At 35.7% G+C, this 20,018-nt stretch overlaps 1 protein-coding gene across 1 annotated transcript in view; it reads right to left on the bottom strand.

The window, feature by feature from the left end:
* SPATA48 (spermatogenesis associated 48) overlaps window positions 1-18,275 on the bottom strand; it is a 65,109-nt gene extending 46,834 nt beyond the window's left edge. The window contains exons 1-2 of the mRNA XM_023231999.2: window positions 17,526-18,275; window positions 9,083-9,180 (exon numbers count right to left, since the gene is read on the bottom strand). Of these exons, the coding sequence (XP_023087767.1) occupies window positions 9,083-9,180; window positions 17,526-18,078 (651 nt within the window). The 5' untranslated portion in view covers window positions 18,079-18,275. The remainder of the gene's footprint in view (window positions 1-9,082; window positions 9,181-17,525) is intronic.
* Window positions 18,276-20,018: the final 1,743 nt, after the last annotated feature.

Here is a 20,018-nt window from a genome sequence, read left to right as displayed (position 1 = left end):
ATTTTTAAGTTTTGGATTTTTTTCCAGCAAATAAAGTAATTGGAATCAGTCAGGTGCTTTTAAACTTTGAGAAAGTCCAGAGCAATCTTTAAAGTTGAACTAGTTAAGCCTGACTACAAAGGTAATATCCTTTTGAAGATCTGACCTGATGTACCTATGTACTATAAAGTGTTTTATTCTAGCTTGTGGGGACATAAAACGTTCTCTGCCCTGTTTGAGTTTCAGGGAAAGCTTATGCCCACTTCTTTACAGTGGGTTTTTCCTTAGCTTTAGTAGTTCCTTCTTTTGTATACACAGATCAGTATCGAAAGACCTGAGCTATCTCTTCTGCATATTTCCAAAGCCCCACTCCTCCTCCACATCTTCATAACTCCCTCTTTTCTGTCATCTTGCCCTGCAAATTCTCCATTCCTTGACTTCTCAGAACTCTAATCTCCTCTTCAATCCAACAGGAATGTAAAGCTATGTTTGGGTTTCACTTTCCTGGACTGTGGCTTAAAAACTGCCCCCCCAGGAAGCAAGCTGGTGTAATTGTAGGGCTCACATTGTTAGTTTCCCTTCTTTAGAGATCCCAGTCTTTCAGTGCCTTTGGCCAGTGTCTGGAAATGATTTTTTTTTTTTTTTTTACAAGTTGTCCAGTTTTCTATTTGGCTAAAGCAGAAAAGTAGCTTGAGTGCCTGTTACTTCATCTTCTCTAATTCATTCATTACTTTACTTATCATTTTTTATTTTTCTTTCCATGCTTTCTTTTGATTTACTTTGCTGTTCATTTTGTAGCTTTTCATTCACCTGGGAAGGGTGCTACTGGCATCTAGTGAGTGAGGTTGGGGGTGCTGCTAATCATCCTAAATTGCACAGGATAGTCTCCTTCAGCATAGAGTTATGAAGCCCAAAATTCTGACCATGCCAAGGTCCAGAAACCATGGTTTAACACATTCTGTTCCACTGTTTGGTTTTTGTTCTTCAGGAACTCCAATTATATGTATATTGTTTCTTCTTTGTTTATCTTCCACTTCAACCACCTTCTCTTTAACACTTTTAAATATTCTTTATCTCATGTTCATTCTCTTGGATGTTTTTTCATTTTTTATTCAATGTCTTTTATTACATTTTTGTTTTTTTCTGTTTTTCCTTTGCACCATTTAATTATTATTCCAAGATAAATTTTTATTATTTTTCGTCACTGATTATTTTATTTGTATTTAATTTTTGGAGTTCTGTATGAAGGCAGACCTTTATAATCTCAAAGGCTTATTTGAAAATATGTAATTCAGTTTGGAGTGTTGTAGTACAATGTTTCATTTACTGCTAAATAGTTGATGTGGGAGTAACTGTATTCACTAGAGTGTTTTGATTCTTGTTTTTTATTTCATTACAGTTGGTTGAATTTTGAATAGATTTATTTTATTTTCTTCTATTCATTTTGTGGATTTTGTGTGGTTTGCAATATTTTTAATTTAATGTTGCTTTCTCTGTCAGTGTAGCAAAATACAATGTCATGTTGATACAGGAGCTAAAAACAAATTGTTTAATCAGATGGTAAGGGCAACAGAGTCCTTGGCAGGGTTTCCCTTTTAACAAAAAGCAGCACCCAAATCATTTATTTTCTAACAAAGATCAGCCAGAAAAATCCAGCTGCAAACATAGATAAGCAAGCTCAAAGCTTGCAGGTGTGAATGCCGACAGCTGTGCCAATAGGGAAGGGCTACCTGGAAGCCAGGTATATTCAACATGGAGGCTCCATCTTTCCTTTTCTTTGTCACCACGTGTACAGTGAAAATCAAGCAACAAGGCGCCAGTCAGGTAGAGAATCCATCTACATAATAAGATTAGGGTGGCAGTGGCCAGATTCTCATGTGCTACGCAAATGGCACATCTGGTTCAGTCAATTTTGTGTGCCCTATGTAAATCAGACACCACCTCCTCAAGCTCATCTATAAATCCTTCTGCATTTCACTGTGGAAGTAGGAACCCATTTTCTCCAGGACCCCTCTGCACAGAGAGCTCTTCTCTTTCTTTTGTCTATTAAACAACCACTTATCCTCACTCTGGTGTGTCTTAGTTTTCCATGGCCATGGGACAACAAACCTCGGGTACTACCCCAGACAATGACACCATTTAAATATATATATGTATCATATATGTGATAATATAATGTTATCATATATCATATATAAATATATAATATACATTTTATATATGATAAAGATATTACATATATATTTATATATGTTAGTTGATGATTTACATATTATAAATATATATTTTGCATATTATATATTAGCTTATGTTTTTATATATAGTCATATATTATGTAATAATATATAGTAATATATATCTAATTATATATATAACATAATATGATTATATATTATATTATGCATGTTAGATATCATATTAGTTATAATTATATATTATAATCTATATCACATAACATATAACATATTTATATATATTTAATATATGATGCATATATTATAGATAATATATGATGTATACACATTATATACTTATATTTATATAATATATATTATATATAAATATAAGTATATAATGTATCAAATATAAAAGTGGTAAATATTATATATAAATAAAGCATATTATATATCAAATATATAAATCTAATGTATCATATATAAATATATAAATATAACATAGTATATAATATAATATGTAAAACTATATATGAAATATATAAATATACAATATATAATATATAAACTATATACAACATATTAAATATGAATATATTATATATTAAATATATAATAAATATAAATACATATGTTAGAACTCCTGTTGTAATCTATTATTGCTATGTAGAAAAGATCTGTCAAGCCTTTGAAGGTAATCTGTGTTTTTTCCCCCATCTCTGGCTGCTTTTAAGATATTATCACTGATTTTGGTTTTATGAAGTTTTTCTCTGGTTGATTAGGTCTTTACTTTTTAAATTCTTCTGTATTTTACTGCACTCAAATAATATTAAATGAAGAAATTTTACATTTTAAAAAAATTTATTAACTTTTTTCATGTTACTACATAATTAAATACAAGCTTTATTTATTCAGATTTGGAATTACAAAATATTCAAATTGACTACAGCAGAATTGATCCTCAATTCCCAGAATTTTTTGAATGATTGTGTACCGAAAAATCCAGTATAACTTACTTTATTTATTCATCAGTTCTTTTATTCCTGAGATTCTTATAAAAAGTATTGCTTTATAAAAGTAATAGTGTTCTAAATTTGAGAATATAAATTAACATTATTCAAATTAATGTCAATGTTGTATCAACAATATCAACGTTGTATCTATCAGTAATATCACATCAGAAAAATTACAGCTTATTTTACCAGCTTATTATTTTGGGTTATTCTACGTATGTAGAAATTATTAAATTGCAATTTGAGGTAGCTATAATAAAAAAAAATCTCTTTGATTCTGACCCTAGTAACCAAAACTATTACCTTATTTTAAAACAGTGTTCACCTGGCATGGTGGCTCACACCTGTAATCCCGCACTTTGGGAGGCCAAGGCCGGAGGATCACTTGAGGTCTGGAATTCGAGAACAACCAGGCCAACATGGTGAAACCTGTCTCTACTAAAAGTACAAAAAATAACCAGGCGTAGTGGCACATGCCTGTAATCCCAGCTACTCGGAAGGATGAAGCATGAGAATTGCTTGAACCCAGGAGGCAGAGGTTGCAGTAAGCCGAGATCATGCCACTGAACTCCAGCTGGGGTGACAGAACAAGACTCTGTCTTAAGTAAATAAATAAATAAATAAATAAATAAATAAATAAATAAATACTGTGTTAACTTGATGAAATGCTGCCTCTAACACTTAAAGGAAAACATTTCTTATTATTCTTTAGGCTAATATTTATTTCATGAATGAAGTTGTGTTTATCTCCTTTTCTAAAATCAAAATATTTTCAACATAAAACTATTTCTGAGCCATAAATAGTTAAATTCCAGTGAAAATGGTTCACACTTTATAAACAAGTAGGCCATGACAACATTTTATATATCATAAATCAATCTTAACGGGGAGACCTTATTCACTTTTATTTTAAAAACCTAGTGCAATACTAAAGCTACTGGTGTGAGGGTGCTTAATTAGTCAGAGGCAAAACAAGCCTGAGATTAAGTGCTAGTAATTTATTAGTTTTCTAAAATTTAAACAGGTGTCTAATAACAGCAGCTATGATATGACCAGTCTAATGTGCTAAGAAGTGTTTTGTACTATACATCAATCCATATAATTTACTTGTGTCTGAAGAGGCATTTTACAATCCAATCCCCTAAATTTTGATAACTAAAATAACTACATTATGGTCATTTCAAACTTCTATTGAAATGTCATTAACTTTTTTTCTAATTAATTAGCTACATGTTTCAAATAGATACAAATTTATGTCTTAAGTAGTATGTTTGAAACTAATATAGTAATTTCTAACAAAAATATCAGGGTAGGTATAATCAATGTAAGTATAAGCCTGAGTCATCATAGTCTAAAATCCACCAGTTTTTATTGCCCTTTATCAAAGAGACAATTACTTTTTCTAAACCTGTGTTTAAATCTTCTCTAGCAGTATCTGAAATTTATGTCATATTTTCTATAGTTCACATGTTTGTTGACTATTATCTTGGTATGCTATATCGTGATAATATGGCATAATCTTTCAGGGGAATCTAGGTTTTTCTCTAATATAGTATCTCTTCCACTTTCTGATTATATTCCTACAAACTCACTTGTACACGTTATGTATCTTCAGTTTCTTTATAAGATGTTTTCATTTCCAGGTACTCAAATTTATCATCTACCTAATATCCTTGCTGTCTATCTTCACTTTCGAGTGGCTATTTTCTTGCTGGTGCATCTTCTCTCTATTGCTGTCTTCTACATGTTGTGTGTTTACTATTTCATAGAGAAGGGACTAAATTTGCTCTTTGATATCTTTACTATACATGAAATCTGATTCAGTTGGAATCTCTACTTCTAACTCTAAATGTTCCTTAGTTTCTTCTGATAAAAGTAATCACATTGAAGTAGAACTTCCTTTATGTACTAATAAAACTTTAGCATTATCCACGTTAAGATTCTGCAACACCATCAGCATCATTCAGTGCCTCAATTTCCAGAATTTCTTCATATTTAACAAGACCTGACAAAATATGGTTACTGATGTCCAGATTCCAAATAATGCAATTACCATAATCTATGTTGAAAAATGAACTTTCAGATTTTTTCTTTTTCCATTTTTATGTTCTCCATGTTTTGCCTCCTTTAACTTGAGACCTTTTCTGCCACTACTCTTGGTGCTGGGGCTGAATGCTTCTGTTGCTGTCACCTTTGGCTTGTTTATTTGGAACCATAACTCATCCTCAATGTATGCCTCAGGGAGCTATCAGAAATAAACATTCAGTGGATATAAAAATCGTATCTTAGCTTCTGCCCTATTTCTTCTCTCTTACACTTTTGAGATTCCAAATAAGCATGTGTTCTTTTTTCTCCCTATATCTCCTAGTTTTGTGGCTTTCACTTCTGTATTTTTCATATTTTTGTATATTTGTGCTTCATCATAGTTTCTTCTAATTTATCTACCAGTTCCCCAATTCCCTCTATAACTGTGTCTAATCTATTACTGAACTCATCTATAAAGTTCTTTTGTTTATTGTATTTTTCAGTTCTGGAATTACTTTTACCCCCAATTTTCTTTTCTTTTTGTTATTTTCTTTCTTTCTTTCTTTCTTTCTTTCTTTCTTTCTTTCTTTCTTTCTTTCTTTCTTTCTTTCTTTCTTTTTTCTTTCTTTTTTCTTTTTTTTTTTTTTCTTGTTGAGACAGAGTCTCACTCTGTCATCCAGACTGGAGTGTGGAGTACAGTGGCACTATCTCGGCTCACTGCAACCTCTGCCTCCTGGGTTCAAGCGATTCTCCTGCCTTAGTATCCCAAGTAGCTGGGACTACAGACATGTGCCACCACACCTGGATAATTGTTGTATTTTTAATAGAGATGGACTTTTTCCATGCTGGCCAGACTGGTTTTGAACTCCTGACCTCAGGAGATCCACCTGCCTTGGCCTCCCAGACATGTGCCACCACACCCAGATAATTTTTGTATTTTTAATACAGATGGGGTTTTGCCATGTTGGCCAGACTGATCTCTAACTCCTGACTTCAGGTGATCCGCCCATCTTGGCCTCCCAAAGTGCTAGGATTACAGGTGTGAGCCACTGTGCCTGGCCTAATATTTGTATTTTTAGTAGAGATGGGGTTTCGCCATGTTGGCCAGGCTGGTCTCAAACTCCTGGCTTCAAGTGATCCTGCCTTGGCCTCCCAAAGTGCTAAGATTACAGGTGTGAGACACCATGCCCAGCCCCTCCCCCAGTCTTCTAATTTCCATTTGGTAATTTATAATTTTTTTACAAAAATTGTGAGCTCATTTTTTTTCCTCCTTGAACATTTTATGCATATTTGCAATGTATGGACTCAATATGTGTCTGTTTCTGTTTTCTTTCATTTCTGCTGATTCTTACTCACAGTGTACTTTCTCCTTATGTGTTTGGATACTGTTAATTATGTGTTGAACATTACACTTTAAAAGTTTTTGGCTGGGCGTGGTGGCTCACGCCTGTAATCCCAGCACTTTGGGAGGCGGAGGCGGGTGGAATGGCGTCAGGAGATCGAGACCATCCTGGCTAACATGGTGAAACCCCGTCTCTACTAAAAATACAAAAAATTAGCCGGGTGTGCTGGTGGGCTCCTGCAGTCCCAGCTACTCGGGAGGCTGAGGCAGGAGAATGGCATGAACCCAGGAGGTGGAGCTTGCAGTGAGCTGAGATCGCAACACTGCACTCCAGCCTGGGCGAAAGAGCAAGACTCTGTCTCAAAAAAAAAAAAAAAAAAAAAAAAAAGTTTCAATAAAAATACTTTGAGATTTAATAAGATAATATCTTCCTTCAAAGAAAAATGTTGTTTACTTCTGTCTGATTTCTGGAAATGAGAGCAGTCTAGGATCACCTTCATCCTAGTTCAGGACTGGAAGTTTTCTTGTTTACTTGGATTAAGATAGGCTGCAGTCTATTCAAGTGCTTTCTACTATTGACCTATCCTTACTTGTAGGATTCAGGCCTCCAGGTATTCAGCCCACAGTCATAGGTGTTTTTCATGGATCAACTCCAGCTTCTGATCTTTTACTCCTATGACACCACCAAAAGTTCAAATCAAACTTTTGGTTGCCTCTTCAAAAATTGCAAATTCTTTCAGTATCAAAGTGGCCCTAAGTGCTAGGCTTAAATTTTAGAGTGTCTACCCTCTTGTTGGCCTAGTAATTTCTCTCTACCTTATTAGAAAAAAGGAATATTAATCCAGTTGTTTTGCCATTGGAAATATTGGTCCATATTACTTAGCTTCCACTACTGGAAATAATACCTAGATTTATTCACTGCTATAAAAAGTCTAAACTTATTTTAAATTTAAATAAGTATGTTAATAAGCCTTTCCATGACAAGTTCCTACTTCAGAATTCTAGTTTTAAAATAGTTAAAGCATGGAATCTTGCCATAAATTTGTAGCATAGATTTTTTTAAAAAGGCAACGAGGTCTTCAATTTCTTATAAGGTTCACTTTGATTTGCTCTCACGGGATTTACCTACAGGACCAATGGATCTTTTGATAAGAGTTTTAAGATAGAATAAGTAAAACTAATAAATAAAAATTTTCATTACCCTTACAATCACATTATGAATTTTGTCTAAATTCAGAATAGCCTAGAACAGACAAAATCGCCACTATTTCTAATACCATAATTTTCTTATAAAAGAAAAATGTGTAGGACAAAGAAAAATATAAAGTCCTACCATGTGTGTGACATCCTGAGTAAAGGAGGCATTGAGGACACGTGCTTTAAATGACTCATGCTCTTCGTTTCATGGCCATGTACTGTAGTACAGCTGTTAATGGTGACAGGTATGCCCCATTTCCCTTTGTGGTAAACTAGAAAGGGTTATTGTGAAGGAAAAGGTGAGAAAAAAAGAAATCAACATGGCACTATACGGGTAAATTCCCAGGTAGATGAATTTTAGAAGAAATACATATAGGAGTCACAGAAATGGAAATTGATTCTTTACAATGTATTCATGCTTTTACTGCTAATGAATATGGGTTTTTTTGAGGTAATAAAAATCTAAAATTAGATTGTGGTGATGGTTGCACAACTCTGTGAATATTCTAAGAACATTGAATTGCACACTTTAAGGGACTGAATTTTATGGTGCATGACATATATCTCAATAAAGCTTTTTTAAAAAATGTTTTTATATCTCTGTGTATGTCTTAGGAGTCTTTAAGTATCTCAATTTAAATGCCAAGGATTTAGAGACTAAAAAATCTACACAGGAAGATGATTAGGAATATAATCCTTAAATTCTGAAAAATATTTACATTAAAATTTTGGTTTTATATTTATTATCTGTCTTATCAAAAGTCAGTTACTCAACATCATTAGGCTTCTGTTTTCTCAAATGATATGAGAATAACAACACTACTGATTAAGGAGCAGGGATTCAGACAGGATTGTTGTTCAAGTGATATATTGTGGGAATGCCCTCAGGCCAAGGGGAGTGAAGACAGTAGAATAGGAGAAGGAAAAGAAGTTAGTGAGAATGCAGTCTCAGCTGGAGAGTAGCATTTATCTGTTGCCCTAAGAAATCAGTCAGTCACTGACCAAAATTTGAAAGAGACAGCATGAGAAGGTACAGTCGTCTAGTCTTGTGGCTCTTAGCCTTTCAGTGGTCATCACTCATTGCTACTGGGAATAGACACACTTGCCAGTGAAGGGAGTCTGTGATGGGCACCAGCTGCATCTACTACTCACTCCTCCCCCATGGTATTGTAGGAATGATGCAAGGTAATGCATAATATACATTGACTGCAAGGGTCTGCACAATACCTGGAACATAAGAAAAACTATATACACAGTAGCTATTCGTCTAGGGCATACAATATCTAATAACTAAACAATGAAATAAACTAATTACATATATTGTATAATAACACCCAGCAAGAAAATCTTACTGCACATGTTGCCTCCTCATCAAATGTAAATATGTGACTTATTGAGCGTCCTTCATGATGAGGTTGTAAAGGAGTAACTTTCAGCGGGCTTGTCCAACCTGAAAACACAAAACAAGTGAATGGGACTTTGCTTAAAAACACAATAAAAGTTCTTTTTCAACAGAAATATTCACTGTTAGAAGCTATACTGTGTGATTGTAATTCATTTTTTAATGGATTATTTAATAACTTTTCTGGATCTTTTAGCTGTGAGAACAGAATAGCTCTGGAATTTCTACGTGAGCCTAATTATAGTAGGCAGAATCACTTGTTATTTCTTACTTATTATTGGAAGATACCTATTTGGTACTATACATCGATGTATGTGCACACAGACATGTTGGGGATGGTGGTGACACAAGGTGAGTCTGGTTATTACACAGATAATTCATGTAATGATAGATTAGAAGTCCTAAAAAACTAACAGATATAAAAAGCAGCCTTCAAAAATATTTGGTGCACTGTAATTGGAAGCTTTTATATAAAGATGAAAAACAGGGTTCCTGGTTTTGAGGTGTCCATAAGCAAATAGAAAGTGCAAACATATAAGTAGATAATTTCAATATGGTGTGGCAAGACAGCAATAGCTGAACTCAGAGTGCTGTGGGGGTGCATAGGAAGGATACCTAAGAATACCTAGTCGAACCAGGTTGTCGGGGCTTAGGGACATCTCCCCAAAGATAACACCTGATCTAATCTTGACAATTAAGTAGAACTTGGATGAAAAAGGAGAAGTAGAGGAAGGGTAGTTGTTCCAGGAAGGGAAACAGTATGTCCAATGGTAGTCCTGCTCTACAAGAGCCTATTAATGTATACAGAAATTAAAAAATGTTAGGTATAGCACATTGTAAAATGGTAGATAGGAAATGGTAGAAGATAAGCAAAAGAAATAGTCCAAGGTCAGGGCATGAAAACCTCAGACTCAACCTGCAGATGAATTGCCCTTGAAAGGTTTTAATAAGAGAGATTGATTACTTTGGTTCGGGCAGGTGACTAGCATAGGTGAAGAACTGCAGTGCCTCTGGTAGTTTCCATAGAGATCATTTCTCTTATCCCATGGGGGCTTCTGACTTGGTCTTCTACCTCACAGCTTTGTTCCACGAATTAATCCAACTTGGCAAAATGTAAATTTAAAAGTTAAAAGATGAGATCAGGATGGACAGCACAGAGATGTTGAAGCAAGAGAGAGATGCATTGTGAGAGGTGCTTAGGGAAGGATAGGAGCTCCGCGGTCATCTGTGGGTGCCACTCTGGTGGAGCTCTATCACAGATGCCACCTATCTAATATTATATATTGTATATATAAACATTATATATGATCTTATATACTCACAAGTATATACATTGTATATTACATATAATATATACTTACAATTATATATATTATGTATATATGTATATATTTACTTGCTTGGGTTCCAGAGTGACCTTCATGAGTTATTTGACCCATCTGAGTCTCACTTTCCTCACCTTTAATGACTATTGCCAGAGTTATAAAAACTATAATTAATGAATACAAAGAAATAAGCAAACTATGGCATGTAGTTTAAGTGCTCAACATGTTTATTAATTAACAATTAGTGGTTGTAATATCATTAGCATTTTTAGTACTAATGTAGTAATACTATTTTCACGATGATGATAATGATGATGATTGATGATAATTCAGTCAATATTTGACTGAGAAACTCGGGACAGAATCTGCAATGGGAATTTGCAAAGGTGGAATACAGAACAAGTGGATGCTGGATAGTCTGTGGGTTTAGAAGGGCCAGTTAGAGAGTAGAGTATCAGCGGACCTCAGTGCACCATTGTCGACTTTGAAGCTTAAGGCAATCACGTGCAGGATAAGGGTAGCCTCTAGGAGCAGACATAGTCCCCTGGCTGACAGTGTATGAGGAAATAAACAGTTTAGATGGAAGAAACTGGATTCTGCAACAATCTGAATGTGCTTGGAAGTTGATTTTTCCCCAGACCCTCTAGATAAGAATCAAGAGAACACCTTGATTTTGGTTTTATTTATTTATTTATTTGAGACAGAGTCTCACTCTGTTGCCCAGGCTGGAGTGCAGTGGCATGATCTCTGCTCACTGCAACGTCTACCTCCTGGGTTCAAACAATTCTCCCACCTTAGCTTTCTGAGTAGCTGGGATTACAGGCACATGCCACCATGGCCAGATCATTTTTGTATTTTTAGTAGAGACGGGGTTTCACCACGTTGGCCAGGCTGGTCTTGAACTCCTGACCTCAGATAATCCGCCTGCCTCGGCTTCCCAAAGTGCTGGGATTACAGGCATGAGCCACAGCCGTGTCCGGCCAATTTTGGCATTATTATTATCATAGATTCTAAACAGAAGACCCAGATGACATTCCCCAGACTTCTGATCCACCAAACTGTGATTGATGGGCTTCACTGTAAACTTTCCAGTTTGTGTCAATTTGTTACAGCAGCAAGAGAAAACTAATACAGACACAGAGGTGAGAGGCCAAAGCAAAGGGAGGAAAGGAATGCTGAATCTCATGGTCATTTCGGTTTTAAGAACCATGAGGATGATTCTGCCTGTGACACAGATGGACAAAGGAAACTCTCTAGAAGTCTATTGTGCCAAGAGCAACAGGATGGCATTTTGTGGTATCTATCTTATTTGGAGCCATTCAAACAACTGCTTTGTAAAAGCGGAAATTAGGAGAAAAACAAAACTTGAATTCTAACGTTAAGACAGATTAGAAGGACTCAGGACAATGAAGTACACCTCAGAGTCATCAAATTTAAGTCTAAGTATGAGGATATCCTTTCCTCCACTCTGTTTCAGTATCTACTATCTGAAAAGCAAACAATTCTAAAACCTAATGGCTTAAGTCAACCACTTATTCTCTCCCGGAATTCAGAAGATAGTTGGGGGTGGTTCTTTCACGTGGTGTCAGTTTCAATAGCTGCAAAGGTTCAAAAATGGCCTCACCCACATGACTGGCAAGTTGGTATTGACCATTAACTGGGAGTTTAGGTGGGCATACTAGCAAGTGTCTTGTATTTGTTTCTGTGAGCATAGGTTGGTCTTTCACAGGATAGTGATTGAGATCCCAGAGAAGACTCTGAAGAGGACTAATCCCAATGTGCAAATGCTTATCAAGTCTCCATTTGCACAATACTTACTAACTTATAATTGGCCCAAGCCAGTCAAATGTCCAGGCCCAATGTCAACATGGGAAGTAAACAGAGTTTATTGGCAAGAGTGGCAGGCACATGCAGGAACAGGGGGAATTGCTGAGGATCACTTTTGGACGAGCTACCATTCATCTCTTCTTCATAACTCACCATCCCACTTCATCACTTTCATACCAAAAAGCAAATGTCAAGTCTTCTGTTAAGGAAAGCACTATAGTATTTTCCTTACTTCTTAGGAATTTAAAATGTTTAAAACCATGACCATATTTTTATTGTGAGAAGGATTCATGTGTAACCTATAAAATGATATGAGTTTGAGGGCATCTGCCATGAACCCTATTTTCCCATAGGCCCTGTTATTTTTATTGTAAAATATCATAATATTGTGCTTTTAAGGAATGCAAAAACTATTATAGGCGAAAAATTCAAGAACCATTCTATGTATTTTGTCTTCCTCTTCATGTATTTTCTACCATCTACTGGTTATATATAGGTTTTCATAACACCGAAAATGCCCTTTGTTAATGGTCTTACTTGAGTGATCTTTCTTAATATAGCTAAAGTAGATCATGTTTGTTGATTTTTAAAAGGACAACTTTAGGTTTAGTTGTTTGTACATGTTGTTTTTCTATTCTCTATTTCATTTATATGCACCAAATATCAGAGATTCAAAATACATGAAATAAACATTGACAGAATTGAAGAGAAAACTAGGCAGTGCTACAATAATTATTGGATACTTTAATATCCACTTTCAATAACAGAATGATCAGACAAAGATCGAAAAGGAAATAGAGAACTTGAACAACACTATAAAACAATTTGACCTAACAGAACAATTCACCCAACAACAGCAGGATATGCATTTTTCTCAAGCACACATGGGACATTCTCTAGAATAGAATATATTTTAGGCCACAAAACACTTCTTTATAAATTTAAAAGGTTAAAATCATACAATGTCTTTTCCAGTCGAAATGAAATGAAACTAAAAATCAACAAAAGAAGGGAAACTGGAAAATTAACAGATATATAGAAATGAAACATGATGCCATGAAACAAAGGATCAAATAAGAAATCATAAAGGAAATGGGAAATTATCTTGAGAAAAACGATTTTTGTTTTTTTTTTTTTTTTTTTAGACAGAGTCTCGCTCTGTCACCCAGGCCTGGAGTGCAGTGGCCTGATCTCAGCTCACTGCAAGCTCCGCCTCCCAGGTTCACACTATTCTCCTGCCTCAGCCTCCGGAGTAGCTGGGAATACTGGCACTCACCACCACGCCTGGCTAATGTTTTGTATTTTTAGTAGAGATGGAGTTTCACCATATTAGCCAGGATGGTTTCGATCTCCTGACCTCATGATCCACCCGCCTTGGCCTCTCAAAGTGCTGGGCTTACTGGTGTTAGCCACAACGCTCAGCCAAAAAATGAAAATTTAAACAACAAAATTTATAGGGAGTGACCTTAGCAAGATGGCAGAGTAGGAAACTCTGAACTTCCTCTCCCCAATTAACAAACTGATTCGGCAACAATTCATGAACAAGTTGCCTTTGTGAGAAATACAGAAACTAACTGAAAGGCTCCTGCACCTTGACAGAATGCAAAACAGAAGCACTGAAGCTGATATGGAGATTTGAGTCACCCTCTTGCTGATTCCCTGCCCCTGGTGCAGTACCAGACAATCAGGAAGAGATTTCTTAGCTCCCACATTCACTCAGGGTGTTCTCCCCTCGGTTGGTTCCCATGTTTAGCACCCCAACTTTTCCAAGGGGGCTCCCCAGAGGACTGGCTTCTGTCTTGCCAGTCCTGGAGCCCTGAGGGGTCTGGTACAATCTAATGATCCAAGAGTGAACAGAGATTGCATTCTGGACTGGTGGATAGCACAAACTCTCCCATATGCTCAGCACAGAGTAAGCAGATTTTAAATAACCCTCGCTCTCAGCCCCTAGAAAAAGTTGATTCACTCATGTGTTCAGCACCCCAACTTCTTGGTAGTTGCCTAAAGAACTAGGATTTATCTTACCAGTCCTGGAACTCTGATAAATTCAACATAGTTTAACCCCCTGGGGGGGAAGATGGAGAAAGCAGCCTGGGCTTGCAGATGCCACAGATCTAGATCTAGAGATAGTCATCATAGATCCAAGAGTCGATTCAGGACCCCAGCTTCTCTGGGGCTGCCCCAAAAAACAGTATCTGTCTTACCAATCATGAAACTCTGATGAATCTGGCACAGTCTAGTTGCCCATGGGATAATGGAAATGGGCGTATGGGCTAGTAGACACCATAGTTCACCCCCTCCTCAGCATAGAACAAGTGAACAAAAATCCCATCTCTCAGATTCCCTTGGGAAGGAAAACAGTTGGCAGAGGTTCCCAAATCTCTGGCCAGGCTGAAGGGTGAAGGTCTTCTCATTTTCAAAACCAGGTCATGAAGAATGGAAGAAGTGCCTATTTTGTCTAATGTGTGAACACCTCCACAGACAGTCAAGGAAAATGAAGAATCAGGCAAAGATCCTCCAAACAAAAGAAGAAGATAGATTTTCAGAAACCAATCCTAATAAAATGGAGTTAAATAATGTACCCAACAGAAAACTGTCACAAAAAAAGTTCACCAAGGTCAAGAGAATCATAAATGCAGGAAGAGATAGACAGCAATACAATAATAGTAGGATATTTTAGTATCTCACTTTTAATAATGAATACAACATCCAGACAGGAGATCGATAAGGACATAGAGTACTTGAATAAAACATAGGCCAAATAGACCTAATACACACAGAAATTTTGGACATATGCTACAACATGGGTGAACCTGAAGGACATTATGGTAAGTGAAATAAGCCAATCACAAAGGACAAATAATACATGATTTCACTTAAGTGAGGAAACTAAAGTAGTCAAAATCATAGATAACAGAAGATACAATGGTTGTTGCCAGGAGTTCATAACCCCTGGCAGGGAGGGAAATAGGGGGTTGTTTAATGGGTAAAGAGTTTCAGTTTTGCAAGATGAAGTGAATCCCAGAGATGGATGGTGGTGCTATTTGCACATTATGAATATACTACTTAATACTAATTAACTATAAAGATGGTTGTGGTGAATGTCTGTATCACCCCAAATTCGTGTGTTGAAGCTTAACTCCCAATGTGATGTTATTTGGAGGTGAAGCCTTCGGGAGGTAATTAGCTTTAGATGAGGCAAAGAAGGTAAGACCTCCCTGATGGCATTAGTGTTAAGTAGAGGAAGTGAGACTAGAGCACTCTTTGAGGATGCAGGGAGAAAGAAGCCTTCTATAAACTAGAAAGAAGGTCTTCACCAGCAATCAAATATACCAATTCCTTGTTTCTTGGCTTCCTAGCCTCTAGAACTATGAGAAAAAATATCTGTTGTTTCAGCCACCCAGTCTTTAGTATTTTGTCATGCAATGTGACTTAATACAATGGTTTAAAAAAAGAAAGACATACAAAGTGGTATCAATATTGATATCAGGAGGCCAAAGTGGAGGACAATCAAGGAAGTGACAATAGACAAGCTCTATTTCTTCTGTGATAACAAAGACTGGATCATCTACTGCAAAGAGAGGCAGAGTTCTATAAAGGATTTGAATATAATTAGAATAAGTTTAGAAGAGTTAATTGGTAGATGATAAAAAGAGGCAACTGGATCAAGAAAGGAAGTGCTAAACTCAGTAAAAGGTCTACACAAGTTTGGAATGGGGCAAGAAGAAATCAGCAATATCATATTTTATGATCTTTCTTTGATATTTGTGAAAGTCCACTGAAGAGCATACCAGTGTGTGATGAAATTAATTCTGAAATGTCCGTCTTTATGAGAATGTATTAGAAATAATGTGTTTTTAGGTTTAAAACCTGAAAGTACTTATCATTTACAATTAATGATTGTTTCCAGGATGTACAAAGTCATTGAAAGCCTAGGACAAATTATATTGAACTCAGTCCCCAAATTGCAGGTATTACTTTTTGAAACTCTTAATAGCTAATAATAATAGCTACTATTAATGAAATGTTTTATCAGGTTTCAGGGATTCTGCTAAGCACTTTACAAGTGTTAATTCATTTGATTCTTACAAATGTATAAAAGAAGTACTATTATTCCTAATTTATGTATGAAGAAACTGAAAATTTTGGACTTCTTACAATCTGACATTAATTCTTTATTTTAGGTATTTTTACATGAATTACATAAAATGGCCCTTACTATTATCTTATGAAGTTTTACTCTTAGGTGAGTTTTACAAGTGAGGCTACACAGGCATAAAGAGAATAGTAACTAGCCCTGGATTGTACAGCAACTTAGTTTTTTGCCAGAGTTCAAGGCCAGATAGTCTGAGTATAAAGCCCGTTCTCTGAATTCCTCTGTTTCATTGATTCAGGTAGTGAAGTACATGGGACAGATGAGCTCTATACTTGGTTCTGACTTGGTGGTGCAAAGTCTGTTAACACCATTTTAGCCCTATGTTAGCTTTTCTAAATCATTTCTTCAACCTATCATTTCTTGGAATAATGTTTAAAAGTCTTCTTCCTATAGCATCTGGCCCTTTCCTTTTCACAAGCTAAAAAATGTTGATCTTTTTACATTCCTGTCTGCCAGACAGCTTTTATACAGGAAATAGTACCTATGGCTTTCTTTTGGAGGTGTTTCTTATCATTTAGAAGAACTCCATTCACAGGAGTTCTTACAGAGAAACCACATGGTGCAGATATCAGTAAGGAGTCATCAATCCTGCCTCCATGGCTGTGGAGCTATTTGTGCAGTTTGCTTCATTTCAGCTTCTGTTCTTATTGGAACCAAAAAGTTTATGTTCAAGTACTTAAATTTTTCCCATTTTATTTCAATCCTTAAAACTAACTCTTTCATAATCATCAGTGAATTAATTCTTTCAAAGTAGAGAGACAGATAAGGAGAATTCTATAAAATTATCAAAGTGATACATAAATTCCCCTGTGGTAAAACAAGCTTATCCATATATCTAGAATAAATAATGTTATATAATTTGTGTGAATCACTTAATGAATGTTCTTTTCTTAAAGAACAAATTTTCTTTTACAAATAAGTTTATAAAGTTTATCATTCCTTTCTTATAATCTGTAATTTAAAAATAAAACCTTTTTCACATCATTGTCATTTTGTAAATTTAACTGCCTAAATATTGAATCTTATGTCCATACTCTCTTCCTTCAAGTATTTAAAAAATATAAAGTTCATGTCACTTCATTTACCTCCAAGTCTTGCTCTGATAGAAATGTCCGGTACTTCCCTGGAATTCCATTTCCTGTTCTGTTGCAGTTCTTCTGATAGAATTTTTTGCCTTTTTATTGTTGTTTGAAATCCTGTGTCTGGTCTGGGAACTCGATGTTGAGGTTTCACATCACTAAAATCCACTAGGGTTGGTATGGTTCTGCCAATGCCAGGATTTAAATCAGCATCACCACCAGGACTCATAAACCCTGAACAGGAATCACGTAAGGTCACATCATCCCGAAGTGGAAATAATGGATAATGTGGCCCATATGGTGGGGGATAAGGATAATGTAAATGATTGTCTGGCAAAACTGAAGGGGGATAAGGGTGAAATTTAAGAAAAGCAGGGTTGCATTTCTTTTCAAATCTGCCATAGTTATGTCTGTTCTCAAGACCTTTCACAAAAGGCATGTTCATTTTTCTTAAGCGATCACAATAGTGTGGGTAATCTATATTCTCAACAGTTCCTGAAAGGATGGACCTTTTAGAGATACTTATCTTTCCAGGTGTGTTCTGAATCTCTACATCCATGGCCTTTCTCTTTAGAAGTTTTGATAACTATAAAGTATTTCTGATAATTCCTTTAGCTATACAAACTCTATTTCCAATAACTCAAGATTGGTGTTAAACTAGTATAAAATTGACTCAGCTTTCTAAATGTTAGCAGATAATTTTGTTTTTCTTTTTAAGGTAAATATTTTCCTCCACCAAAGGAAGAATAGGGCAATGAAGGAATGGAACAGAAGGAGAAAAAAGCAGAGCCCTTGTTGCTTGGCAACGGCTAGAACTCTTAACACATTGAACCATTTATTATGTACGTCATAATTTCTTAAGAAAAACAAAAATTGCCTTGGTACTAATATTTCCATGATACTTTTCTCCCTGGTGCTCAGGAAAGCTGTGTTCATTTACTTATTTTAAAATTTTCCATAAGTTGGTATTTATGGGTATAAAATATATTTAAGGAGGGTAAATAAAGCAGTTAATTCAGTGACAATATATTTCCCAAAAGTATGTATGTGACTACAATTAAGTATAGATATAACACTTGCTATCTAAATAAATGTAAATATAAATGCACTGCAAAATGCAAACATTACTAAAGTTAAATTGGTATATCTAATTTTCTTTTTTTGAGACGGAGTCTCACTCTGTTGCCCAGGCTGGACTGCAGTGGCACGATCTCGGCTCACTGCAAGCTCCACCTCCTGGGTCGATGCCATTATCCTGTCTCAGCCTCCTGAGCAGCTGGGACTACAGGCGCCTACCACCATGCCTGGCTAATTTTTTGTATTTTTAGTAGAGACTGGTTTCACCGTGTTAGCCAGGATGGTCTTGATCTCCTGACCTTGTGATCTGCCCACCTCAGCCTCCCAAAGTGCTGGGATTACATGCGTGAGCCACCGTGCCCAGCCCCAGTATATCTAATTTTTAAGAAAAACAGAAAATTATAAAGAAAGTACAGGTACATATTTACATGCCCTAAATTATCTTTACTTCCCTTAAATTTACCATAGTGTCCAGAGTAAGAACAGTAAGAGTTTTAAATTCATTTTAGGAAACCACAATGGGTGTCAGTTAACTGTCTACACACACAATATCATTTAAATCACTAATACATTGGTTCACTTAAAAGCTCTTTTATCTGGATAATTTCATCTTGCATGAACTACTATAAGAGGAAATCCAAATATTAGAATTTGGGGTAAAAGTTCACATCATCCTTACTGCAGCAAAAATGTTAGAACAGGCAAGATTCTAGCTTTGAAGAGTCAGGCACATAATCATTAATCAGGCCAACTGTCAAGGGTGATATGCTTGGTATAATCAGAATGCCTATGCCCCACTGAAAGTCTTCACAATTTTGAGATATATTATTAAATAAGTGAGGAGATTAAATTAGGTGGTTAGACTGTCAGTCTTAAATCCCTCATCCAGATCATAGTATATCAAGTGACAGTTTTTAGCCCACCCATGATCACTCATTTCTTCATATCAAAAGTGAGAACTCATTTGTAATTAGGCATTCTATGTTTAGTTGCTCAAACTTCATTCTTCAGTGTATTTGCACCAACTGCTTTATTTCTATCACAGCTCTGCTCCCATTAAGTAAATCCTTCCAGCAGCAGAAAAGTAGAGGCATGAGTCTCTTTCAATTTCTCTAAAACAAGTTCTGGCTATAAATGGCCTCTTAGGCTGTGTATGGGAAAAAAATAATCCCCATAACTTTGTACTTAGAATGAATCCTTTACAAGAGACAGATTAACAAGAGAAAAACAGAAGTTCATTAATATATTTCATTTATATATGAGGAACACCCAGAGAATGAGTAGTTCTCAAAGAAGCACCTTTGAATTCCAGCTTGTATAGCATCTTCAACAACGACTAGGAAATTTTTAGAGATGTGACAAAGGAAAACGACTCTGAGTCTGTATAGGCAGTAACTTGGGCTAAGCAAACAAATAGCAGAC

Source organism: Piliocolobus tephrosceles, chromosome 8 (genome assembly GCF_002776525.5).
Source record: "Piliocolobus tephrosceles isolate RC106 chromosome 8, ASM277652v3, whole genome shotgun sequence".
Taxonomy (NCBI): domain Eukaryota; kingdom Metazoa; phylum Chordata; class Mammalia; order Primates; family Cercopithecidae; genus Piliocolobus; species Piliocolobus tephrosceles.
This window is presented reverse-complemented; position numbering and strand designations above follow the sequence as displayed.